Source organism: Rana temporaria, chromosome 3 (genome assembly GCF_905171775.1).
Source record: "Rana temporaria chromosome 3, aRanTem1.1, whole genome shotgun sequence".
Lineage (NCBI taxonomy): Eukaryota > Metazoa > Chordata > Amphibia > Anura > Ranidae > Rana > Rana temporaria.
In genome coordinates this window covers 105,979,458-106,007,150 of record NC_053491.1, presented here as the reverse complement: position 1 = coordinate 106,007,150, position 27,693 = coordinate 105,979,458, and the positions used below count along the sequence as shown (strand labels likewise).

Here is a 27,693-nt window from a genome sequence, read left to right as displayed (position 1 = left end):
CGCTCTGTATATGTCGGCGCAGTATTCAAACTCGGCGCGGGAAACGAGCGGGGAGGACGCAAGGACGCCGCAGAAGGACGTCGGACCCGACGAAGAGGACACCCGAAGCTGCAGACAGACGCCGGACCCGACGAGGCCGCCGATGGACGCCACGCAAGACACCAAAACTGTAAGTACAAAAAAACTTTTTTCCACAGGAATTCGGGGCAACTTTAAGGGTGCGCACTATACGCGGGAGCGCGCTATACCCCAATAAATATGGTAAATGTTACAATAAATGAATTTTTTATGACTTGAGTAGGAAAGGATTACCCTACTCACGCTTGTTTTTTCCTGTTCTAATCTCCCCCTCCAGTGCTCATTATCTGTGATTCTACATCATGTTAAGAACATCCATAAATCTTTTGTGAGTAAGATTACTGGCTGATCCTGATGAGTACTTAAAAGGATTGCAATGAGAAAAGGCCCTATATAATGGGACGTGAGGGTGACTCAGGGACAGAGGTTTCTATACAGAAAGCGAGGGATGTTCGATGACGAAGACTTCTACCTCTTTAAGAATGTGTCCGATATACGGCCATGGGATGGTCCTCAGTATCATATTGCACCAAGATGGGCCTTCACCCTCCAGGCAATTTTTATGGGTGTGGTCTTTATTATTGGCACACCACTAAATGCCGTTATATTGGTGGTGACGGTAAAATACAAGAAACTTCGGCAACCACTCAACTACATCCTAGTAAACATCTCAGTGGGTGGCCTTCTCATATGCATCTTTTCCATTTTTGTAGTTTTTATGAACAGCTCGCAGGGCTACTTCATTTTTGGGAAGGCATTTTGTGCTATTGAGGCTTTTGTGGGCACACTTGCAGGTAAGACAGAAATAACAGCCATACTGTGACCTAAAATCCAAAGTATAACTAAAGGCAAAACCTTATTGTAGATGTGGATTGAGTGGTTAGAACCACTGCCGGTTTGTAATTGCTGTTTGTGTCCGCATTAGGGAGATTTGTTCTCTCTAATTGTCCTGATCATAACTGTCACCAAAAATGAAAGTTAGGAGGGTAAATCCAAAATCTGGAGTTACCACCGTAACTAGAATTGAGGGAAAAGCTTCCAATAAGGACATTTGTTCAAGTGACAACAGACTAAGAGGGTATACCCCTCATATTAGAAAGAAATACTTACACTTCCTGTTGAGTCTATAGGACAGGAAGTGAAGGGAAGACTTTCTAATGAGACACAGATGGCAAAAAAACAACAACCTGAAAGAAATTTCAAACCTCTCCTACTCTATCCAATATGGAAAATAGCTGTAGATGTATTTTAAAATATTGTTTGCTTTGTTTTATAAAGTCTTGCTGGTTTTAAGTTTCAAATACTGAGTTGTTGTAGTCTTATAGAGCCATGTTTGTTCAAGAGGTTCCAGTCTCTTTCTGTTGCTCAGAAATTTGCAACTTTAAATTTTTGTCAATCACTTTCAATACTTACAACTTTGACTTATTACCCTGTTAAATTCGTTTAGCAATGTTGTTATTTAATTAACGTGTAGTTCCCTGTTTAAATGACAGTTTGCGAAACGGGTGAGAATCAAAAATAAGCTTTTGTTATTGGCCAAGATTGCTATGTGTCACATTCTGTTAGTTTGCTGACTAGGGTTTTATTGTTCCATGCTTTTTAAGTCAGCCTACAGTTCAGATGTTCGCAACATTTTTACCCTAGAGGAACCCTTGAAGTGATTTTTAGGTTTTAGGGTCAGAAAACCCTTACTAAAAGCAGGAGTCTTTTGAAAAAGTGCCCCTTACATTGGTGGTCATTGAGAAAAATGTCCCTTTACAGGTAGCTAAAAAGACTGTATCACGCTGTTGACCCAGCCAAGGGACATTGACGCTGGAACTATATGGGAACCATCAAATGGGAGGTCAATCAGCCCACAGCACATGGAATCCCTAGCAACCTCTGAAGGAACTCCAAGGTTCCACAGAACCCTGGTTGGGAATGGCTGCTATAGATAGCACACCCAATAAATAAAAGTGTAAAGAATTGACCCATTGCACAAAATCCCTGTGTGTAATGACAACGTGTGCATTTGATAATGGGAAGAGCTTGTTACTGTTCACTAAAGAAGCCCTACAAAGTCTGATGGGTGCATTGGGCTGTCACCTTGACTTGGAGTCTGGGGCAATTATGGCCATGGTTATGCCAGCAACATACATGACATATTTCAGGCAATTTTAGCAAATCTCAACTGGCTTTTGACTCCAAAATCATCCTAATGGGTCAAGGCAATGTAACACCTACAGTTTCTGGTAAAACTGTGAATTGATGAAAACTGTTGGTGGGAGCTCTTTCCATAAGTCCACCTACACTAGTATGATGGTTTCATGCAATTTACCAGAAAAAGTGACAAATTTTGTTATTTTGTGGGTAATTGGTGTCACAACCATATGCAGTCTTCAATGCAGTAAAATAATCTATAGAGCTGGCCATACATCAGTAGAATTTCATTGAATGTTCGCATGGGAAGTCTGAAAGGTCATCAGAGCATTTGTTCAGTCAACTAATTTTGTTCTACAATTTTGTCCACACCTGCTACTTAAATGGAATCCCAGATGTACTAAGCAGGTTTATTTTGTCTTCAGAACATTAGCATTACAATATGTCTAATTTTTTTCTGAATGAAAACCAGATTGACAATTCCATCCGTGATTCTGACAACTTCTTTGCCCCTATGGTCAAAAACCAACATTGATTTGACCACACTAACCATAAGGAAATCAAATGGGCATTCCAAAAATGTGTCGAACAATATTCCTGGTGTATGGTCAGCTTTAGGCAGATAGGTCTCTCATTTCAGTGAAATGTATGACTGGTCATGTGTAGTACTAATCATATAGATCTAACAAAACTTCTCCTACCAATTATCACTAGGTCCAGTTTGTCAAACATTTTGCTACAATTTCAAGTCTAAGTCCAAGGCACTGACTTGACAAATCCACTATTTTCAATAGCGCCCATTCTAGGGCTAACACCTACCCAGTACAAAATGAAACATGCTTCCAAAATGACTAAGAAAGAGATCCTAAGACCGGTATTATTTCCCAGAAAAGGAGGCAATCTTAAGACTCCTTTCACATTTGTTAAAAATCTAACATGCAGCGTTTTACTTCAGTCAGTTTCTCAATGAATGGGGTCCTAAAAAGAAGCAAAATGTGCATTGGTGGCTGCATGTTCCTCTTCAGTGTACTGCACTGACATTAATACTTTTTATTATTATAAAAGGGAAATTCCTGCATAATTGTATTCTCCCACAGGATAGCAGACATTAATCTCCCAAGCTTTCATTATTGCATTTACCACAGAATGAAGGGTAAGGTGTGTGTACCTCAGGGGGAGGTGTGAGGTGACATTGGGGGACAATGTTGTGTCTGGCTGGTTATAACAACTCTGCTGTTATTCCTGATTTGCACTTCTTTTTCTTGTAGGTTTAGTCACAGGCTGGTCTCTGGCCTTTTTGGCCTTTGAGAGGTATATTGTTATCTGCAAACCGATGGGCACCTTCACCTTCACCTCTAAGCACGCCTTGGCGGTAGTGCTGTGTACCTGGATGATTGGTATCGGGGTGTCAGTACCCCCTTTCTTTGGGTGGAGTAGGTAAGTCAGTATTTGGTGTTATACTATCATGTGCTTCCTCACATCAGCCAGTTTTTGACCTACACATCTTTTAGTAAAGCTACATGAATGTATGGCTTGGTGTGTTAGGCCTCATGTACACTGATGCTGGAAAACGGACGTTTAGGAGCAGTTGGGCATTTTTTTTCAACTTATTCTGACTCCGATTGTTGTGAAGCGACTTATCCCTTGTGAGACCTCTATGCCTGGCCTGCATAAGCAGATATAATCACTGAGGACAATCCTTTTAGATAGCTTGAACTCACTGATACCGATTCTATTCACAGAAGTTGCTTTAATCCAAACATCAGAATACATCAGATGACAGGTTGTAGTATTGTGCGGTCAAAAGATGATACTGTCTGAAGCTTACTTATGCAGAACACATGTGCCCATGTTACATGTGGCCTGTAGGTTTTCTCCATTAGACAGGAAATACAAAACTCAGCAAGAAGGGTGGAGCATTACACAGAAAGGAAGTGTGTCATAGATCAGACAAAGAAATAACGAATAGGTGCATTACCACAAAAGGTCACTAGATGGCAGCATGTAAACTAAACATGACATACATAGAAAATGGTTGAGAGAAACAATTAGCCAGATTCACGTAGAGCGGCGTATGTTTAAGCGGGCGTAGCTCAGCTCATATGCGCTACGCCGACGTAACATAGAGAGGCAAGTACAGTATTCACAAAGCACTTGCTCCCTAAGTTACGGCGGCGTAGCGTAAATGGGCCGGTATAAGCCCGCCTAATTCAAAGTAGGCAGGTAGTGGGCGTGTTGTAATAAAATGAATGTAAATGAAGCGCCGAACGGCGCATGTTCAGAATCATGTCAAATTTACGCCCTAAGATACGACGGCTCAATGGCAATGACGTGAACGTAACCTATGCCCAGCCCCATTCACGTACGACTTACGTAAACAACGTAAAATCCGAAGGCAGTTACGACGTCCATACCCTAACATGACTTAGACAAGCTATTTGGTGGTTTATCTTTACGCCGGAAAAACGCCTTATGTAAACAACGTAGGTTACAGCGACGGGCGTAAGTACGTTCGTGAATCAGTGTATCTCGCTCATTTACATATTCGACGCATAAATTTATGGAAGCGCCCCTAGCGGCCAGCGTAAATATGCACCCAAGATACGACGGCGTAGGAGACTTACGTCGGTCGTAGAAAGCCAAAATCCAGGCGTATCTTGTTTGCTGAATACGGCGCATAGATACGACGGCGCATCTATGGACTTGCGCAGCGTATCCTTAGATACGCCGGCGTAAGTCTTTCTGAATCCGGCTATATATGTATATATAACAAATCTATGCCCATTGGGCGGCACACTCCCCATCTGGCATTGTAAATGTCACTATATGCATCAGACCGGTAGTGACGCAACTGCAAATAACAACAGTGTAATTTGCCTTGATGTCTTGAAGACCTGAAAGACATTAAAAAACATGCATATATATGCAACAATAATAACTTCCACATTAAGGCTTCAAGTTATGACAACTAAAGTTCAAGACACTTTCTTCTTGAAATCACAAGTATGCAAACAAGTTCATTCTCCAAAGGGCAAGAGCAGAATAAGTTCCGTGATAGGTCTGATGAAAGTCTTTACAGTCCCTTGTCTTGAAACCTTCACCTCCACCTTGCGTACCTTACCGTCATCATTAGGAATGCTCTTTACAATAAGTCCCATACCCCATTCGATTCTTTTAGCTTGCTGGTCCTTAAGCAAAACAAGGTCTCCAACTTGGAGGTTAGGGTTCAGATCAGTGGCAAAGGTCTTGACTTCAGGATGAATCTCTGGATCCTTATCAGGTTCTAGAATACTGAAGACATTAGCTGTGGTTTCTTCTGGATGATCCAGCAAGAATTCAGGACCTGTTAACCAAAAAGAATTTGCAAAGACACTTGCAGACATTGGCCTGGTGGCATGATCTGCAGGGTTAATTTCAGATGGAACATAATGCCATTGTTCAGGTTTAGATGATTTCCTCTCTCTACACGGTTGCTGACATAGACGTAAAAATGTTTAGTCTGGTTGTATATGTAGCCCAGAACAACTTTGCTGTCTGTGTAGAATTTGATGTCATCTATCTAAATGTCAAGCTCAGGCAGTATAAAATCTGCTTTTTACAGCTAGCACAGTTCCACAAAGTTCAAGCCTGGGAATCGTGTATTCAGGCTTAGGTGCTAACTTAGCTTTCCCAAACAGAAACCCTATGTGGGCTTGATTAGAAGAGTCTCTTACCTTGAGGTAAGCAACAGCTGCTATGGCCTCAGTAGATGCATCTGAGAAGATGTGAAGCCCTTTCCTTTGACTTGTAGCAAGGGAGGCAGGAGTGTAGCAGCGTGGTATACGGATTCCATCTAAGGCATGTAGAGCTGGTCTATTGGTAGTGGAGCATCCCAATCTTTAATAGTCTCTGAGATCTGTCTAAGTAAGGATTTACCTTGTATGGTGATAAGAGCTACGAATCCCAATGGATCGTATAGACTGTTCACCACCGACAGAACACCACGTTTGGTAAATGGCTTGTCTGCAGAGCTGACTTGAAAGCCAAAGGTATCTTCTAATAAGTTCCACCGTAGGCCCAGACTTCTCTGTACAGGTGATATGTCCATTCCCAGATTTAAGTCTTTAAACCCTGTGGCATGATCGCCAGGTTGAAAGGCTTTCATAACAGCAACACTATTTGAGGCAGTCTTGTGTAGTCTGAGGTTGGCCTCAGAAAGAATGCCTTGTGTCCTTTGGAGCAGGTCTATGGCTTCTTCATCTGTAGGTAAGAATTTTGGTCCATCGTCCACATAGAAGTCTCTCTCAACAAAGTGTCGAGCATCCGTGGCATACTCCTTTTCTCCAACAAGGGCAGTCCTTCATAAACCGTATGTTGCAACACTGGGTAAGGGACTATTTCTGAAAACATGTACCTTCATGCGTTATTCAATCATCTCATTGTCCATGTTGTTGTCACGGTGGCACAGAAACCTTAGGAAGTTCCTATGGTCTTCACGTACAATGAAGCAATGAAACATTTGTTCAATGTCAGAAGTTATGGCAATTGGCTCTCTTCTAAACCTCATAAGTACACCTACAAGGTTGTTGGTTAGGTTCAGACCAGTGAGAAGAACATCATTCAGGGATACGCCTTGATGCTTGGCACCTGAGTCAAATACTACCCTGATTTGCTTTGGTTTACGTGGATGATACACTCCGAAGAAAGGCAGGTACCAGCACTCATCATGTCTTTGAAGTGGTGGAGCTGGTTCGGCTTGATCATTGTCAAAGATCCTTTTCATAAAGGTGATGAAACGGTCCTTCATTTCAGGCCTGTTCTTTAGTGTTCACTGAAGTGAGTTGAATCTGAATAGAGCCTGTTCGCGATTGGTTGGAAGTTTAACCCTTGCAGCACGAAGAGGTAATGGTGCAACCCAACTGTTAGACTCATCCTGGAAGAATTCTTTGTCCATTATTTTGATGAACTCTCTGTCTTCAACTGACAAGGCTATTTTGTTGTCATCGCTTGTAGTACAAAACACTGTTGTACTTAGGTTTCCATCACAAAGGTTAGGAGTGATATCAGGTACTTGGATGATGTCAAGAGGTTTCTCTTTTACTTCATAATGGTGAGGGCACTGTTTGAAGTGGGCTGCACGTCCATTTCCTAACATGTACGTTTTGAAGGAGTGGATCTCGGATGACATACGCATTCCATCTAAGCATACATCGCCCATGATGAAGTAGACCAAGTTTTTGTACGTAAGGGGCATTATCAGGTCCATTGCACTGCTTGTGTACTTTATGTACTCTGAGAATGTCTCTTCCTAGCAAGACCAAGATTTCAGCATTCATGTTCATTGCAGGAATCTCATTAGCAAGGTGCCTTAAGTGAGGATGGTGAGATGCAGCCTCTGGAGTAGGAATTTCTTCTCTTCTCTGGTATCTGGTCACACTCAACTAACGTTGGTAGGGGTATGCCCTCTCCCTTATTGATAAGTATACAGTGATGCATGTCCATCTATACCAAAGATCTCAAAGAATTTAGGCTTAACCAGAGATCTGTTGCTCTGTTCATCTATTATGGCATACATCCTAATGGCTTCCTCAGGTTGGCTCTTTGGGTATACCTTGACTAGGCATATCTTAGCACAGCATTTGTAATCCAAGCCTTCTGTGCATGAAGAGGTAACATTAGCTGTGGCTGGAGCATGACTTTGTTGCTCCCCGCCATGATTTGAGACAGGGCTGGAGATAGGAAGCTGCTGTGAATTGTCCGAGGGTGGGCCCGGATGCATGACTGTAACATGTCTGTCGCTACTGCATTCTGTGCACTTGATCACAACTTTACAGTCTTTAGCAAAATGTCCACAACAAGCACCGCACCTGTAGCATATTCCAAGTTTCTGAACAATCTCATTGCGCTCTTGTAACGTCTTTGTCCTAAGCCCACAACATTTCTTTAGGGGGTGCGGCTTCTTGTGAATAGGGCACTGACGATTAGGGTCTTTATCTCTATCACCGTATCGCTCTGGTGAGCAGGAAATAATTTGGGTGGTGTGATGTCTGTCCTTTTAACAGATATTCCTCTATTAAAGTCTTTACGTTTAGCTGCTGTGTTATCATACCTTGATGAAGATGATGATGATGATGAAGCAGGCAAGTTGGGTTCACTGAAGCTGAAATCGTTTCTCATCCAGGCTTGATCGCTGATGAACGTGCAAAAATATGCAAATGTAGGAAAAGATACATTATAGTCTCTTTTGTACCTTGAGCCCTGTTGTGCCCATTTCTCTTGCAGGCCGTATGGCAGTTTAGACACCACTGGATTGACACCATGAGCAGTGTCCAGAAAGCTTAGTCCAGGTAAACGTGGGTCTGTCTTTGCCAACTCTTGCTCCATGAGAATGTCACTCAGATCTTGAAGCTTGCATTAGTCTTTGTTACCTATTTTGGGGAAGTTTTGCAGTCTCTTGAATAGAGCACTCTCTATGGTTTCAGAGCTACCATAGGCTTGCTCAAGTCTTGCCCATGCAGCGACAAGACCTGCAACTGGGTGGTCAACATGCACTGTTCTCAGTCTTTTAACACGATCTGTAGATTCTGGCCCCAGCCACTTTATGAGCAAATCAAGTTCCTCTTTGGCAGTAAAGTTGAGATCAGCATTAGCAGCTTTGAAGGTTAATCTCCAGGCCCTGTAGCTCTCTGGACAGTCATCAAACCTTAAAAGGGTAGTGTTAATGAGCTCACGGCGTATCATATATCTGGCAATGTCATTCAAGTCTGATCTCTCATTCTTTGGTGCCAAAGTAACTTTTGCAGCCCCTCGGGTGTGAAAGTTCTTTGGTGAAGTAGGGTGAGGGTTACCAGGATAAAATTATGTTGCAAGAGCGTTTAACTGTGTTGTAATCCCTGAGGCTTGTGCTGGCTGTGGCTTGAGTTGCAGTTTGTTATTGGAAGTCACCTTGTTGTCAGCTAGAGGCAGGGATGGACTGACCATTGGGACTACAGGGAGTTTCCCGGTGGGCCGATGGCTCAGTGGGCCGACTTCAGTGACAGCGGACCGCCGCCCCCCTCTGCTACTCTGTCTCTCCCTTTCCGCAGCGCTCACCTCCTCTCCCTCCCTGCAGCGCTCACCTGGGGGGGAACAGAGAACCAGGGGGGGGGACCAGAGGAGCATGGGGGAGGGGACAGACAGCTGACTCAACAGCTATGGCCTGGGAGTTTCTCAGTTCTGCCTAACCTTGTCCCATAAGGGGGGGCACCAAACTGATTCTTTGCCCCGGGTGAAATAATGTCTAGCTTCCCCACTGGTACTGCCTATAAAAGTACCAGTACCAGTCATTCTACTCTAATAAAGTAGAATGGCGAGTGGCTAGTGAAGGGGGAGAGGGGGCTTGGGTGGCCGGGGTAGGGGTGCGGGAGTTGTCCGGCCCCCATGGGAGAGACCTGTCAAAGTGGGCCAGTCTGGATGAAGTCCAGGGCCAAATTTTTGTCCCAGTCCAGCCCTGGCTAGAGGAGATGTGGTTTGCTGCAAAGATGCACTTGTGTTGTAGACTTGAAGAGGCTCAGGCATTTGGAGCTAAGATGTCTCTGTGTTGAGAGTCAGAACAGTGTTGTTAGTATGATGTACAGGAGATGACTCTGTATCATTGCAAACACTATGCTTTAGTACATATTCACTGGTGCATTCAACCGGGTCTTGCAGTTCCGCTGGGATGGAACAGTCTGAGTTAGCACTTTCTCCCATCGCTTGTTCAAGGACTCTCAGCCTTGCTAGGGCAGCTGCTTCCTCCTTTTCCATTTGCAGAACCTTTATTTGGGAATCTGGCTCTGCTTGGTGAGCTGCCTTCTCTGCTTGGTGAGCTGCTTGTTGAGCTACCATCTTTGCATGGTGAGCTGCCTTTTGTGTTTCTATTTCTGCTTCCTTTCTGGTAAAGGAGCTTTGCACTTTATTTTCTTCCAGACGTGCACGGGCCTCTATTAGCTTGTCACTTAATGTTGAGCTTCTGGAGTGAGAGCATCTGGAAGTACGTGCTGTGTGCTTGGTTGATGTGGATCTGTGAGATCTGGTCTCCTGCAGTTGAGCAATGCAGAGTTCTGCCTTATTCTGAGCTTTTTTCACTAAGAGATCCCTTTGCTGGTTTAGTGCATCAGCTCTTGTCAGTTCTGCTGAAGAGTCCTCTATAATACAGTCCTGCAAGAAAGCTGTGTACTTTGCAAACAGCCGCTGGTAGCGTCCATACGCTACAGATAAGCGATCTATAGAGTCTCTTAGTTCAGCTGGTTGATCATTAAAGTGTGACAAAACTGACATGCAGTTTGAGGTTCTGTCTCATAAGTCTGAGAGATTGCTGGAGAGCTCATCTCTAGTGGTTTCATAGTTTTCTCTGAGTTTCTGTGTCGGTTTTTTGCACGTTTGGGTCTTACACTCTGTTCGGCAATGTCTGCTCCCTGTACATCTGCGGGTGTTCAGAGGCATGATGAATCTGCGTTGGTTCAGCCACAGAAAGGTGATCAGAGTCTTTTGTAGACATCTTTCAAGTTTTTTCAAAAATGGTACTGTCTCTTTAAGAAGACAAACAGCAGCTTAGACAGGTGGGGTAACACAGTTTAATGTAGAGAAACCGATGGCGGATGGCACTGAGCTTGATTGCAGATTAGACACACACATACACACAGCAAGCTGTAGGAAGACATCTTTTGACTATTCTGACTCCGATTGTTGTGAAGCGACTTATCCCTTGTGAGACCTCTATGCCTGGCCTGTATAACCAGATATAATCACTGAGGACAATCCTTATCAGATAGCTTGAACTCACCAATACCGATTCTATTCACAGAAGTTGCTTTAATCCACACATCAAAATACATCAGGTTACTGCAGATGAACAGGTTGTAGTATTGTGTGGTCAAAAGATGATACTGTCTGAAGCTTACTTATGCAGAACACATGTGGCCTGTAGCTTTTCTCCATTAGATGGGAAGTATAAAACTCAGCAAGAAGGGTGGAGCATTACACAGAAAGGAAATGTGTCATAGATCAGACAAAGAAATAAAGAATAGGTGCATTAGCACAAAAGGTCAATAGATGGCAGCATGTAAACTTAACATAACATACATAGAAAATGGTTGAGAGAAACAATGGGCCAGATTCAGAGAGACGGGCGCATCTTTAGTTAGGCGTAGCGCATCTCATATGCTCTACGCCGACGTAACATTGAGAGGCAAGTACAGTATTCAGAAAGAACGTGCTCCCATATGTGCGCCGGCGTAACCTAAATGGGCCGGCGTAAGCCCGCATAATTCAAAGTAGGCAAGTAGTGGGCGTGTTGTATTTAAATTAACCGTGACCCCATGTATATGCATGGCCGAACAAATGGCACATGCGCGCGCATGCTCAGAATTACGTTGAATTTACTCCCTAAGATACGCCGGCTCAATGCCTGTGACGTGAACATAACCTACGCCCAGCCCCATTCACGTACGACTTACGTAAACGACGTAAAAATATACGCTTGTTCCGTCGTCCATACTTTGCATTACCTGCGCCTTATATGGCAGGGGTAACTTTACGCCGGACGTAAGTCTTATGTAAACGGCTTAGCTGAATGCGACGGGCGCAAGTACGTTCGTGAATCGGCGTATCTAGGTCATTTGCATATTTGACACGTAAATCTACGGAAGCGCCTCTAGCGGCCAGCGTAAATATGCACCCAAGATACGACGGCGTAAGAGACTTACGTCGGTCGTATCTTGCAAAAATTCAGGCGTATCTGCTTTTCAGAATAAGCGTATAGATACGACGGCGCACATTTGGACTTACGACGGTGTATCTGGAGATACGCCGTCGTAAGTCCTTTCTGAATCTGGCCCAATATGTATATATAACAAATCTATGCCCATTGGGCGGCACACAACTGCTCCTGAACTTTCCTCTATGTTATCTTATCAGTACATGTACACTGGTTCGTTTATAGTCATTTCTAGGCAGTTGTGTTTAGAGGCTTTTTCTTGAACCCCAAAAAATGTGTTCAGAAGCTGTGTTTAGAGGCAGTTGAAATGCCAAATGCTTGTAAACTCATGTAAAAGCTGTAACCTGAGTTTAGCCACATTTTCATTTATAAGGCCCCATGAACACATTTAATGTTATCCTATGTGTCCATGCACACAATCACGTTTTTTGGCGTTTTAAGCAGTTGGGTTTATGTCCGTTTTTTCAGACGCAAAATTTTGGGTTCAGAAGCTTTTTTTTTTCAGCCGCAAACGCGGTAAAACGCGGCGAAATTCGCAGGAAAACGGGCGTTTTAAACGCCGGTTTTTGCCTTTGAAAACGTGAGTTTAGAGGTGTTTGTAATTGCTTCTCGTGTGCATGGTGCCTAAGCGTTCCTAAAGAGGAACATGTAAGATATGGGAGAAACACAATTTTCACCACATGCTGCTGCCTGCAAGGGAGGGAGGGTGAGACAGACAGACAGCGAGAGAGACCGGCAGAGAGAGAGACACACACACAGGCAGAGAGACGCACACACAGGCAGAGAGACACACAGGCAGAGAGACACACACACAGGCAGAGAGAGAGAGAGAGACACACAGACACAAAGAGAGAGAGAGAGACACACACAGGCAGAGAGAGACACACAGGCAGAGAGAGAGGGGGACACACACACACACACACACAGGCAGAGAGAGAGACACACAGGCAGAGAGAGAGAGGCAGAGATAGGCACAGCAAGAGAGACAGGCACAGAAAGAGAGAGAGACAGCAAGACAGCAGCAGAGAGAGAGACAGCAGATAGAGGGAGACAGCAGAGAGAGAGAGACAGCAGAGAGAGACAGCAGAGAAAGGGAGACAGCAGAGAGAGAGAGAGGGAGACAGCAGAGAGAGGGAGACAGCAGAGAGAAAGAAAGAAAGAGGGAGACAGCAGAGAGAGGGAGACAGCAGAGAGAGGGAGACAGCAGAGAGAGGGAGACAGCGGAGTGAGGGAGACAGCAGAGAGAAAGAAAGAGGGAGACAGCGGAGAGAGGGAGACAGCAGAGAGAGGGAGACAGCAGAGAGAGAGGGAGACAGCAGAGAGAAAGAAAGAGGGAGACAGCAGAGAGAGGGAGACAGCAGAGAGAGGGAGACGGAGAGAGGGAGACAGCGGAGAGAGGGACTGATTGGCAGAGTGCTAGAGAGAGACTCCATAATTAAAGAACACTGCTCTCTCTTCTCACAGAATGGCTGAAATAGTTAATAATTTACATGTTTTCCCTGCATTGTGGACATTTGGGAGGGTCTCCTGAGGTTATCTTTAAAAAAGCTTCTAACCTCAACTGCTGCTAAACTCAGAATGTAAAAGTGTTCAGAAGAGGTTTTCAACTGCCCCGTGTACATGAGGCCTTTTATGCTTCACAGAAAGCCCTAGCAAGTCACACAGAGAACATAGCATGACGCTCATTTCTAGTAAAGAATGCTAGAAGGTCGTATAGAGCTCAGCAGAGTACGTGGGGCGCTGTGGCTTAGTTGGTTAAAGCGCCTGTCTAGTAAACAGGAGATCCTGAGTTCGAATCTCAGCAGTGCCTACGCTTTTTTTTTTTTTTTTCTTCCCTCCCCCTCCTATTATGTAAGATCACAGCTCCAGATAGACCCGTCTAATGATCAAATAACTCCACACAAATTCGTTTTTACAAACAGTTATAAACGGACACAATCTATTATGATCCACTTCAAATGAGATTTGCATTTTTCGTACAGATTTTTGGAGCGACTCCATTCAAAGCAATGGAACGCCCTTTGTATCATCAAAACCGCACCAAAGTAGAGCCTGTTCCATTTTTGGAGGTGACTTGGCGTGTCTTTTGTGTGTTTTGTCGCACAATAAAATGCAGAGTTTCTTATCGCCTTTGGGGCACGCTCTGTGCTTTTTGACGCAATTTGTGCACAGTTTGGAAACGCAGGCAGAATCGTGCAATTCTGCCCATGATTCCAAGTCGCTCAGATGTGAACAGGGCATATAAGTGGTTGTAAACTCTGTTACACCACTTGTACCTACAGGTAAGGCTTACTTGTAGGTACTGTAAATATCTCCTAAATTTGCATTTGTTTAGGAGATATTTAACATATACACTTGCGCCGACGTCATCAGCGCATGCGCACTGAGGAAACGGCTCGCTCGTGCTGTTTCTTCAGCAGACGTGACCAGTGGCTCCTGCTCGCATTCGCGCGAGAGACGTCATCGCGGCTCCAGCCAATCACAGAGCCGGAGTCCGCAAACCCAGAAATAACTCTGGGAGACATATTGCCGGTCACAGCGGTGTGCTGGGCTGCTGCAACAGCTTCGATCTAAGGTAAGTATTTCATAATGAGCTAGTATGTGATGCATACTAGCTCATTATGCATTTGTCTTACAGTTTTTTTGGGGGGTTTACAACCACTTTAAGCCTCCTGCAAGGCTTCACTGCCGTGTGCAATGCCGATGCCTGCACCCGAGATGAGGGACAAATCGGCTTTGGGGGGCCGATGTTGCAGGATCCATGGACAGGTAAGTGTCCTTATATTAAAAGTCAGCAGCTACAGTATTTGTAGCTGCTGACTTTTACATATTTTTTTTTTTTTTAAGAGGCTGGAACTCCACATTAAATCAGTATTTTTTGCTAGAAAATTACTTAGAGCCCCCAAACATTATATATATATTTTTTTTTAGCAGAGACCTAAGGGAATAAAATGGTGATCGTTGCAATATTTATGTCACACTGTATTTGCGCAGCAGTCTTTTAAACGCAGCTACAAATGTAAAAAAAAAACAACACAATAATCCCAAATTTTTTGGATAATGCAAACGCAAAGTAAAAAGATATCTAACATGCCATGGTTTAAAATTGCGCATGCTTGTGTAATGTAAACAAACTACGGTACTTAAAAATGTAGATAGGCGACCCAACCCATGGTTAACCACTTAAGCCCCGGACCTTTAGGCAGCTAAATGCCCAGGCCAGGTTTTGCTATTCGGCACTGCGTCGCTTTAACAGACAATTGCGCAGTCGTGCGACGTGGCTCCCAAACAAAATTGGCGTCCTTTTTTCCCCACAAATAGAGCTTTCTTTTGGTGGTATTTGATCACCTCTGCGGTTTTTATTTTTTGCGCTATAAACAAAAATAGAGCGACAATTTTGAAAAAAAAACAATATTTTTTACTTTTTGCTATAATAAATATCCCCCAAAAACATATATAAAATTAGTTTTTTTCCTCAGTTTAGGCCGATACGTATTCTTCTACCTATTTTTGGTAAAAAAAATCGCAATAGGCGTTTATCGATTGGTTTGCGCAAAATTTATAGCGTTTACAAAATAGGGGATAGTTTTATTGCATTTTTATTAATTTTTTTTTTTTTACTACTAATGGCGGCGATCAGCGATTTTTTTCGTGACTGCGACATTATGGCGGACACTTCGGACAATTTTGACACATTTTTGGGACCATTGTCATTTTCACAGCAAAAAATGCATTTAAATTGCATTGTTTATTGTGAAAATGACAGTTGCAGTTTGGGAGTTAACCACAGGGGGCGCTGTAGGAGTTAGGGTTCACCTAGTGTGTGTTTACAACTGTAGGGGGGTATGGCTGTAGGACTGACGTCATCGATCGAGTCTCCCTATATAAGGGATCACTCGATCGATGCAGCACCATAGTGAAGCACATGGAAGCCTTGTTTACATACGGCTCTCCCCGTTCTTCAGCTCCGAGGAGCGATCGCGTCGGAGCGGCTATAAACGAATAGCCGCGCCGTCGTCCCGGATCGCTCCCCGCGGGAATCCGACCGCCGCATGTAGTGGGGGGGGGTCCCGATCGGACCCCCCACCCGCTAGAAGGCAAGGACGTACATGTACGCCCATTTGCCTGTACGTGCCATTTTGTGGACGTACATATGCATGCAGCGGTCGGGAAGTGGTTAAAAGAAAGAAAAATGCATAATGTATGGCCTGCCTTATGCCTGGTTCACAAAAAACGCATGTAAGGAGGTCTCTGTACTAACTATGCAATGTTAGTACAGCAATATCCCCACTGAGCAATTGTGTTCTGTGCCCCCCCCCCCCCCCTCACCAGAACACACTGGTCAGCTCTTGCAGCGATTGGCTCAGAGCGCTGATCAAATACCAATTGGCTGCTGTTTTTCCAGCATGCCTGTTCGACAGAAGTCAAACATTTGGCCAGCTCCTGTTGAACACACTGCTTTAGACTCCATTCACACTAATTCTTTTTTTTTTTTTTATGCATTTTGCATTTTGCATAAATGCAGGGAAATTGTTTAACATGGTTTCCTATGGAACATGCTCACATCAATGCTTTTTTGTCCCTATGCGTTTTTGGAAAGGGTCTGGGACTTTTCTTCCTGCAAAAAGCAGCGTTTTGCATGTTGTTTAAGGATGTATTCACACCTATGCATTTTTAGTGCTTTTTGCATTTTGCCGATTTGTACTACAATCCATGTAACATGGTTTCCTATGGAACACGTTCTGTAGTGAAAATCTGCAAAATGCACTAAAAATGCATAGGTGTGAATCCAGCCTAATTCAATTGACCCGCATCCAAAATGCAAGTACCGCGTTTTTGCCTCGGTTTACGTTTTTTTTTTTAACCTGTTTATACCTGGTTGTTAAAGGAAATGTAAAAAAAATAAAAATTACCAGCTAAAAAAAAGCGCAAAATGCAAAAACGCATGTCGAAAAACGCAGCAAGCACCGCGAAAAGCACTACAAAAACGCTCAAAAGCAACATGCATAGGTGTGAATCGAGCCTAACACACGGGCTGAATGTTTCTGTTCAACCAAACAATATGGCCCATATTCCGCCTGTGTGTACCGCGGGGGCTTTAGACCTAAATTTAATTTCCGATGACCTTAGCGATCAGGATGATTGAGGGGGACTGAATTCATTAGATGAATAAGAACTGTAGTATTAATATGAGCAGATCCCTGACTCTAGGAATAAATATGAGAAACACCAGCTTTACGTTAGGTGCACAATGTGCAGAGGACATGGACAGTACACACACCACGTCGTTTTAGGTGCACACTGCAGAGGACACAGGCAGTACACACCATGTAGCTTTAGGTGCACACTACAGAGGACACAGGCAGTACACACCACAACACCTGGGATGCATATATATCCTCTACACACTGTAACTTTAACTGACTAGCCTGCCTGCCTGCCTGCTCTATCTACCTACAAAAAAATTACACTCTCTCTCTCTCTCTCTTAACCACCGCAACACACTACACAAGGCCGACCTGCAGGCAGCCTTTTATAGTGTGGGGCGTGTACTAAACCCCCTGAGCCATAATTGGCCAAAGCCACCCTGGCTTTGGCCAATTATGGCTCTCCGTTTTTTGCAAGCTGTGATTGGCCAAGCATGCGGGTCATAGTGCATGCTTGGCCAATCATCAGCCAGCAATGCACTGCGATGCCGCAGTGAATTATGGGTTGTGAAAAGCCACTCGAATTTGGTGCGAACGGCCCAAAACGTTCGTAATTCGACGAACGATTGAACATACGATGTTCGAGTCGAACGTGAGTTCGACTCGAATACGAAGCTCATCCCTATTTACAAGTATAAATAAGTATTTTTTTGCTAGAAAATCACTTAGAAACATTATACTGTATATTTTTTTTAGCAGAGGCCCTAGACAACAAAATGTCTGTTGCTGAAATTGTTTATGTCACACGGTATTTGCGCAGGGGTTTTTAAAAGGCACTTTTTTGGCAAAAATACACTTTAATGAATTTGGAAAAAAACACAATATATAAAATATGTTTTTTTTTTTTTTAAATGAAAGATGATGTTATGCCGAGTAAATAGATACCTAACATGTCATTCTTTAAAATTGCGCACACTCGTGGAATGGCCAAACTACAGTACTTAAATACCTCTATAAGCAACAATCTAAAAAAAATTGCAGGTTACCAGTTTAAAGTTATAGCGTTTGTGACGATACCTCACGTGTGTGGTGCAAACATCGTTTACATATGTGGACATGACCTACGTATGCGTTCCCCAATGCACGTGAGCACGGAGTAATGGCGGCGTTTGAAAAAAGTATTTATTATTATTTGTTTCATATTTTTTTTTTTACATTTTGACACTGTCCCATAAAAAAAATTGCTATGACAAGAAATGTAAACATTGTAATACTGGGGTTTTGGCATCTAGCTGCAGCCATAACCCCAGTATTCTACTGTACAGCCATGTCGTATAATTCCAGTTAGGCGGTCAGCAATGGGTATTACACACAACTCATATAAAGGTAAACTGAGTGAATTTCTTTCTTGAGCATAGTTGCTGTTTTGTAGGATAGTATTGCGTCTCACTGAATGCTTTAACTTGTTGCCTTGAATTGCTGTTTACATTTTTTTTCTACCTATTTTTCTTGTTCAGGTATATCCCAGAAGGTTTGCAATGCTCCTGTGGTCCTGATTGGTATTCTGTTGGTACAAAATATTACAGTGAATATTACACGTGGTTCATATTTGTGTTCTGCTTTATTATTCCTCTGAGTCTGATCTGTTACTCTTATGCAAGACTGCTGGGAGCACTGCGGGCGGTGAGTGCAGGAAAAATATGGAAAGCTTGCATGCATTGTTGCCCTTACAATCAATAATTTTTTTTTTTTCTTTGGATGTTTTTTATTTTTCTAACCCCTACTAAAACATCTATAACATAATAAGGTACTATGGAGAACACAGACCTTTGCATGTGTTTGTTTACACATATAGGGCCAGATTCAGGTACATTTACGTTGCGCAGCGGCGGCGTAACCTATCCCATTTATGTTACACCGCCGCAAGTTTACAGCGTAAGTGCCTGATTCACAAAGCACTTACCTGTAAACTTGCGGCGGTGTAGTGTAAATCCGCTTGGCGCAAACCCGCCTAATTCAAATGGGGCGGGCACCATTTAAATTAGGCGCGTTCCTGCGCCGAACGTACTGCGCATGCTCCGTCCGTCAAATTACCCGACGTGCATTGCGCTAAATGACGTCGCAAGGACGTCATTGGTTTCGACATTAACGTAAATGGCATCCAGCGCCATTCACGGACGACTTACGCAAATGACGTGATTTTTCAAATTTCGACGCGGGAACGACGGCCATACTTAACATTGGCTAGTCCACCTAGAGGGCAGCCTTAGTTTTACGCGGCGTATCTCGACGGAAATGACGTAAAGTTAGAGCGACGTGTAAAGCGTACGTTCGTGAATCGCCGTAACTAGTCATTTGCATATTCTACGCCGACCGCAATGGAATCGCCACCTAGCAGCCGGCCTAGAATTGCATCCTAAGATCCGACGGTGTAAGTCAATTACACCTGTCGGATCTTAGGGCTATCTATGCGGAACTGATTCTATGAATCAGCCGCATAGATACGACAAGCGTATCTCAGAGATACGACGGCGTATCAGGAGATACGCCGTCTTATCTCTTCTGTGAATCTGGCCCTAAATGATTTGTATGGAAGTTTTAGCCCTTTTTATCATTGGACATAATGTCAAATCATATTGCTTTAGCCTCTGAGGAACATTTTCACACACTTCCTGTCCTGGGGATGTCGTCAAGACGGAAAGTGAGAGATGGAGACACAGATGGCAATAAAAAGATTTTGGGGGCTCTACCCTTTTCCTACACTACCAAAAAAAAGTTTTTATTTTTGTCTGTGTCCCTCTTGCAGATCTACTCCTGTTGATATGTTATGACAAGGACAGAAAATTAAGGAAAATCTTCCTAAAATGTTTATGAAAACTCGTCCCTAGTTTTCAAGTGAGCTATACTTTAAAGTGAAGTTGTCCTTTAATTATTCCCTGAGTGCAGCCCACCAGAATAATACTAACTTTCCTCCTCAATTTAGCAAACTTTTCTCTAACATGGGTCAATCAATCTGGTAAGGAGCTGATACCCAATATGCATGAAGAGACATTTATAATAGTCTGTTGCAATTGAATGTGAGATTCTTTATTGAAACAACGCTAGTTTTGAGGAAGAACAACTTCTCTTCATATTTCAGGATATTTATATGCGTAATCTGTACTCAAAGGGACCATTGGAAGCTGTCATGGCCCATGGTGCCATTAGGGGCCCTGGTGTGCAGTATGTAAAAGAACTGAGCTGGTCCTCACTAGGAGTGTATTCAAGCGCTGTATTCAAAGAGATGTGTTTGTGTATGGGGGGGGGGGGGTATATATTAAAATAAGAGAATTTTCCTGAAAATTAATTAACAGTTGCATTAAAAATACTATTATTATTACCAGAGCTGTCCTCTCTCAACTATGATTTTTATTCTCATGACGGAGTCCATTGTGGTAGGTCTCTGTAGTACTCCCCAAATTAAAGGCCAAAAGACTGGAAGAAAAGGTTGCACAGTAGCAGATGACATTCTCCTGATTTTGCAAGACCTGAATCTTTCTTTGAAGGCTGCTCTGTTGACTTTAGACGCGTATTTGGCCTTCTCAGTCCTTAAAGTTAACTGGGGTAAGTCTCAAATACTTCCCCTTGACCCTGTGCTGCCTGAGAAGAACAGATATGGGTCATTACGTCTTTAGTGGTTGATGTTCATGTGACTAAAAAAGTGACAGACTTTGTACCTTTGAACTTCATTCCCCTTTGCAGCTAGAAAGCTAGCTAGCAAAGTCTAGTATTGAAACTTTGATATCTCTACTCCCATCTCTAGCTGGCAAGATTAACCTAATAAAAATAAAAGTTTCCCCTATCCTTGCTCAAACATGCTTTGATTTCTTATTTTTTTGATTTCTTCCTTAAAGAGCACCAAAACTTAGTCTGCCCACTCTGAAACAGCCTACAGATTCTGGGGGTTTGGCTGTACCAAACTTTTACCAGTATTTCCTAGATGAAAAACTGATACATGCAAATAATTGGCTTACGTTACAGAAGGATAAAGCAATAGTTGTGTCGGAGGCTGCTTTTCTGGGATTATGTGAAATGCTACAATCCCTTCTATATCGGGATGGCCACACCCTATATCAACTCACCCCATTACTATGAAAGCCACCATTAGGGCATGGCATAAGATAACATGGCAACATGGCATAAGGGCTTGGCATTAGCCAACATAAACTGCTGGTCACCCCATATTCCTCTGTGGAACAATCCAAATCTCCACCATTTCTTCAATTCCCGGACCCGAAGGTCTTGAAGGATTTGTTTTTTAATGGTCAATTCTCTTCATTTGACGTATTGAAAGCTAAGTAAACCCTCCTCAACTGGAATTCTTTCTGATTTATCCAATTACAAGATGCTTGTTCTTTCCAGTTTGACTTAGCCTCATTCTATTTATTTTCCACTAACATGGTAGTACTTTGGCAAGAGGAGGCTTTATCTAAAGATCATTCAAAGCTGGATAAGGCTTTGGAACAACCAATGTCACACAGGGCTTAGTTAAATGTGGGGAAGCATGGACCCCAGACCTGACCACTTTAGATAATGATAATTGAGATGACTTATAGGAATATTTGTTTCATTTCTGCTGTAGGTAGGCTTATACAATTTGAAATTATTCAGAGATACTACCTTTCACCAGCTAGGCTTGGTAAATTCTCTGCTTACCATACCAGTGCATGTTAAAGATGCTCCTGTATAAATGCAGATTTCATCCATATATTTTGGACGTGGACCCTAATAGAGATATTCTGGTCCCAGAGTCTCTAATTTGTGTTCGAGGTTAAACGACTTTCCAGGTACCTCAAGATATATCAATCTGCCTATTGGGTCTTGTGGAATCCTTGGCCCCAAGAAGGGCAAACAGAACATTGCTTGGTATATTACTGTTCTATGTCAGTAAAATAATTGTTTTACATTGGAAATCTTCTGGATTATCAACTTTGGCCAATTGGAAGTCTTTGGTAAACTCTGTATTTACTTTATATATGGCCATTTACAATAGCAGAGAGTGTCCATCTAAATATGGTAAGGTCTGGTCTACATTGCTAAAGAGTCCTAACACAGCAGCTTAACCTGTTACCTGAACAGTTTCATAGCTTGGGAATAGTCCTATTCAGGGGGTGAAGTCCTCTGACCCGGATTTACTGCCAGCATGTGGAAAACATCCTTTGCTGTTGTGAGGCCCTTTATTTATTGATTTTCCAGGCATTATTTGTGAATTAGACCTAAGTTTACACATATGAATGCCGATTTGGATATTGATCATTGTCCTCTTGCCTTTGTTTGAAATTGATGGTCTGTTTGGTAATATGGAGCGCTTTTTCAAGGTTTTTCTCAAGTTGTTTTAACAGCGATGCTACAGTGACTGGTTTTATAAAAAAAAAATATACAACTTAACAAAATCGAGACCATAAAAAAAGGGACATCCCCTATCAATTGGCTCGTTGGTCTAGGGCAGTGTTTCTCAATTCCAGTCCTCAGGCCCCCCCAACAGGTCAGGTTTTCAGGATTTCCCTCAGATGAAAAGGCTGTGGTGATTATTAAGGCAGTGAAACTGATCAAATCACCTGTGCAAAATAATGGAAATCCTGAAAACCTGACCTGTTGGGGGGGCCTGAGGACTGGAATTGAGAAACACTGGTCTAGGGGTATGATTCTCGCTTAGGGTGCGAGAGGTCCCGGGTTCAAATCCCGGACGAGCCCTGTTTTCTTTGCGATTTATGTAAGGTATGTGGAAAAATATGCCATAGAAATTTCTCACATTAACCTTTTTCAAACTTTGGAGTTACAGTGCATTCATAAAGTATTCAGATCCCTTTCACTTTTTTAAATATGGTTATGTTGCAGAATAATATTACACAGATTTTCCCAGAAGTCTTCCTAAGATACAATTCAGATTTCAGGCAACCCCTGCAACAAAAATGTCATTTTTGGTGAGATACTCCCAATAGGAAATCATGTCTAAAGTGACACAGGCCCAGCAGCTTTCCTCATTAGAGCCCTGCAGGTGCACAGCCGATTGACAATTATGAAACCACTCCTATTATACTCCCTTTTCCACATGGATACAGACAAACACACAGGGATTACTTCAGAATAACAAAAGGTAGGAATCTGCAACAAAGTTTGTTAAAATCCTTATAATGTACAGAGATCCCCCAGAGAGGAATGTTTTTCTTTCTCAACAAAGGTGGAGTTACGCTTTAAGAATTTCGGAACCCCCGATCGGCATATGCCTTTCCTGCTCTCCCCCTGACTAGTGTGGGCTGGTTTTGACTGGTGCCACCGATGATCCCGAGTCCCTGTCTTCTCTGAGACTGTGAAGGAAGGGGAGAGGCCAAATCAGTAATTCTGACAATGATATATAACTAATTGCAATATAGCCACATTTCCATTATGTTCCCACCTTGAGACCCTTTTTTCTACATTTACAGGTTGCAGCACAGCAACAGGAATCAGCCAGTACACAGAAGGCTGAGAAGGAAGTTTCCCGTATGGTCGTAGTTATGGTTGGATCCTTCTGTTTGTGTTATGTTCCCTATGCAGCTATGGCAATGTATATGATTACTAATCGAAACCATGGACTGGATTTACGACTTGTAACCATCCCTGCTTTTTTTTCCAAGAGCGCCTGTGTCTACAATCCCATCATATACACCTTCATGAACAAACAGGTAACGCTGTGACATTATTTGGGTGTGAGTGCTGAAGGTTTATAACTTTACCAGGTTTTTATTGTTGTCTGTGCCTCCATTGGTGAGATTTAACTTCACATTTTAATCCCTGTGAAGGCACAAAATTAATTTTCAGAGGTTTATGGTCATTGTAAACCCATTACAACCACTTTCACCTACAGGTAAGCCTAGATTAAGGCTTACCTGTAGGTGCAACAAATATCTCCCAAACCTAAAAGGTTTAGGAGATATTTGCAGAAAATACCGGCACCGATGTCTACATCGGGCGCAGTCGCACTGAGCGTGCCGCTTCTAATGGCGATCATGCCGTTAGTGGCGGCACCCGCGTGCATGCCCGGGAGTGACATCATCGCTGCTCCAGCCAGTCACAGCGCCAGAGCAGCGATACCCAGAAGTCACTCCGGGTATAATGGCGACGACGGAGGAAGTCACCCAGGACCGCTGCGGGGACTTCGATCTCAGGTAAGTAATTCATAATGAGCTAGTATGCTGTGCATACTAGCTCATTATGCCTTTTTCTTGCAGGGTTTTTGTTTTTAGTAAATGTTTAAGAGGGTTTACTTCCTCTTTAAGCTTTCTCTATTTTATCCCTATTAAGTTAATTTCAAGCACTTCCTGTCCTGAGCCACTGGCATTAGTACAGAAGTAAAGGTAAATCTGTTCAACTGGAAACAGAGAGCAATACAACCCTTTTTAATTCCTTACTGAAGAAAAATAATGTAGCTGGGGTTGAAGATAAAGTAGGAACACTAGTCAGATGTAATGATATCTCTCTCTATGGTTTTTAGTTTTCTTCCTTGGCACCAAAGCCAAAAGTTAATCGATTTTATTTCCATCATAGCCCCTTAGCACTGCGCAATTGGTTTATTAACCACTCTGGAAGATTTACCCCTCCCCTCCCCCTTACCAGTCAATTTTATGCGCTAGGGCACTGTTTTACTTTAACTAACAATTTTGTGGTTGTTTAATGCGGTACACAAATAAAATGTGTCCCCCCCACAAATAGAGATTTATTTTTTGGAGAAATTTTTTTTTTTTTTTACTTTCTGCTATAAAACATATCCAAAAAAATTAAATTAAATTTGTTCATCAATTTAGACTAATATGTATTTTTCTACATATTTTTTGGTAAAAATAAGTGTATGTTGATTGGATAGGTTATAGCATCCACAAACTATGGGACATATTTATGGAATTTTTATTTATTTATTTTACTAGTATTGGTGGCAATCAGCGATTTATAGGATGAATAGCTTTCTAAATATTTTATAAATACAACACATAGTGATCACATGTAGACTGGAGTCTTCAATGAAAAAAAAAATGAAACCTTCAGCCTGCCATGTTCATCTGCAGAGCCACCTATTTATAGATAAGGTTCACCTTTTGAACATGTTACACCTGTATTTAGGGAATAAGGTGTAACATGTTCAAGCACAGACCACCTTATCCTTAGCCCCTGTGACAGCGGGTAGGGGTTCCCTGCAACCAGGCCCGGACTGGGACAAAAAATAGGCCCGTGCCCGCTGCAGCGGTTAATTATGGGATGTGGGGTTCCAGCACCTTGCACCTCTGGACCCCTGTACATTACACAGAACCCTGCACCTCTGGACCCCTTTACATTACACAGCAACTTGCATCTCTGGACCCCTTTACATTACACAGCACCCTGGACCCCTTTACATTACATAGCACCGCACTTCTGGACCCTTTTACATTACACAGCACTGCACCTCTGGACCCCTTTACATTACACAGCCCCCCACAGTTTGTTACACAGACACCCCCCTAACAGTTCTGGACCCCCTGCATGTTACACAGACCTCCCTACATTACAGACCCCCCTACATTACAGCCGCCTCTACAATACAGACCCCCCTCCACAATACAGACCCCCTCCCTACAGTACAGACTCCCTAATAATACAGACCCCCCCTACAATACAGAACCCCCCCACATTACAGACCCCCTACATGTCAGACCCCCCTACAATACAGACCCCACCTACAATACAGACCCCACCTACATTTCAGACCACCCCTACAATACAGACCCCCACTTCAGACCCATAATGTACCTCAGATCAGCACGGAACTGCATGTCGGGTCCCCTCCCCCTGTGTAAACATAAAGGAGGAGGGGGAGGCGGCTTCACTCTGCTTGGCTGTGTGAGACAGCCGAGACTGATCAGATCATCAGAGTTGCGGCCACCGTGCCAGAGAGAAGGGGATCGTTGTGGGTCCCGGCCCTCTGATGTGCCGACTGGTGTCACTGTCACTCGAGTCCGGCTCCGACTCGCAGCTGAGAGTGCACTGGGGGTGAGACGTGACATGCGGCCTGTGTGCCACCGCAGGCCGCCGGGCATATGCCCTATGGCCAGTCCGGGCAACTGATTTCACATTCTAAATCCGGCACAACAGCTTTATTAAATCACAGAGATCTGTGAATGAATAAACTACAAGTCTTATCTGCCACTGCAGACAGACTTGTAGTTTCAGTGGACTGCAAGTGTCTTAATTAGCATGCTTGTAGTCCATTCGCACTTCCTAGAGCTCGGAAACTGACAGCCCAAATATGAGCACAGAGCACATTATAAAGTGTTCAATAGTAACACATCTGCAGCACATGAAAAGCGCACCTCAAGCACATTGCACAGATGTGAACCCAGCCTAAGATTTAGTAGGTGGATGTTCAGGCTGATGCAAGCTTTGGCTGTACAGTCCATCAGGCAGTTAGTATTTACCTGGTTGCTTGAGGGTGTTTTATTGCTTGCTTACTGTGTTGCTTTTGGATATCCTGTACTTTTCATAATTCCTAATGGCTCTGTTTACAATTAAGAAAACAAGATTTTTGACTTAACATAAAATAAAATAATTGTCTTGGTGTTTGTTAAGGGACATAGGTCGTACCCCTTGTCTTGATTACTCATACTATTGATTTTGTATTTGTCCCATATGAAAGGCTTTTACAGTAAGAAAAAATTCTTGTTACAGTCACTGTACAAAAAAAGGTTAATTGTTATATCATCATAATTACAACTCCCCTGTTTTAAGTCATATTAGATGAAAACAATATATCCTGATGTGAACATAAATGTAAAAAATGATACATTTTCAGGTTAACATATCATTCTCTCTTTTACACCCAGTTCCGTGGATGTATCATGGAGACAGTATGTGGTAGACCTATGACCGATGATTCCACATTGTCTAGCACCAGCCAAAAAACTGAAGTTTCTACAGTATCCCACAGCCAGGTCAGCCCATCTGCCAGCTAGCAACATTTTTTTTTAACAAACTCCTAAGACAGATAGTTGCTTTTATGTTTCACTGTAATTTGTTTTTAAGTGGTTTCACAGTAAAAGCATTCTTAATTGAATCTTCTAAAATGTGTCTAATGATATTAATATAAAACAAGAAATTTTTGTGGTATTTTATGTAGAAACGTATGCTTTACAAAAACTCAGGAGGCGAAAAAGGAACTGCAGAAATGTATTCAAACAGCAGGCATTTCTTATTTCTACAGAATTTTTACCAATACATCCAATAATAGAAGTTTAAATTCTTGGCGCCCATTGAAGGACATGAGAATTTAGATACTGTTGGTTATGCTACTGTCTACACAATTTGACGCTGGCAAACAAAGATTGTGAGCCAGCCCAAATTAACCCCTCCTACTCTCAGCATGCCTCAGTTTTGTTGCAACGCAGTTCTAAGAGGTGCCAAAAGCAGTACCATTAATAGAGGAGTATGATCTGTGTACTTCAATCGAAAATAATTGTATTGTAAGTATAAACATTCTATTTTCTATCTCATCCAATTACACACTCGGGAATTCAAATACTGTTGGGACAACCCTAAGCAGTCCAACTCAGGGGTGGGCAAAATGGG

At 42.8% G+C, this 27,693-nt stretch overlaps 1 protein-coding gene and 1 non-coding gene across 2 annotated transcripts; both read left to right on the top strand.

Annotated features, from left to right (window-relative positions):
- Positions 1–487: 487 nt before the first annotated feature.
- OPN1SW (opsin 1, short wave sensitive) lies at positions 488–27,234 on the top strand. The gene is made up of 5 exons (XM_040343202.1): positions 488–872; positions 3,486–3,654; positions 18,597–18,762; positions 23,544–23,783; positions 26,952–27,234. Exons 1-5 carry the CDS (start codon positions 527–529, stop codon positions 27,078–27,080), a joined length of 1,050 nt encoding a protein of 349 aa, XP_040199136.1. The 5' UTR covers positions 488–526; the 3' UTR covers positions 27,081–27,234.
- Positions 13,669–13,742, top strand: TRNAT-AGU. Its single transcript has one exon. It is a non-coding gene; the product is annotated as a tRNA-Thr (tRNA).
- Positions 27,235–27,693: the final 459 nt, after the last annotated feature.

Coding starts and splice junctions, on each gene's coding strand:
- OPN1SW (XM_040343202.1), top strand. CDS start 527: ATGTTCGATGACGAAGACTTCTACCTCTTTAAGAATGTGTCCGATATA. Junction 873..3,485: donor TTTTGTGGGCACACTTGCAG/GTAAGACAGAAA, acceptor TTTTTCTTGTAG/GTTTAGTCACAGGCTGGTCT. Junction 23,784..26,951: donor ACACCTTCATGAACAAACAG/GTAACGCTGTGA, acceptor TTTTACACCCAG/TTCCGTGGATGTATCATGGA.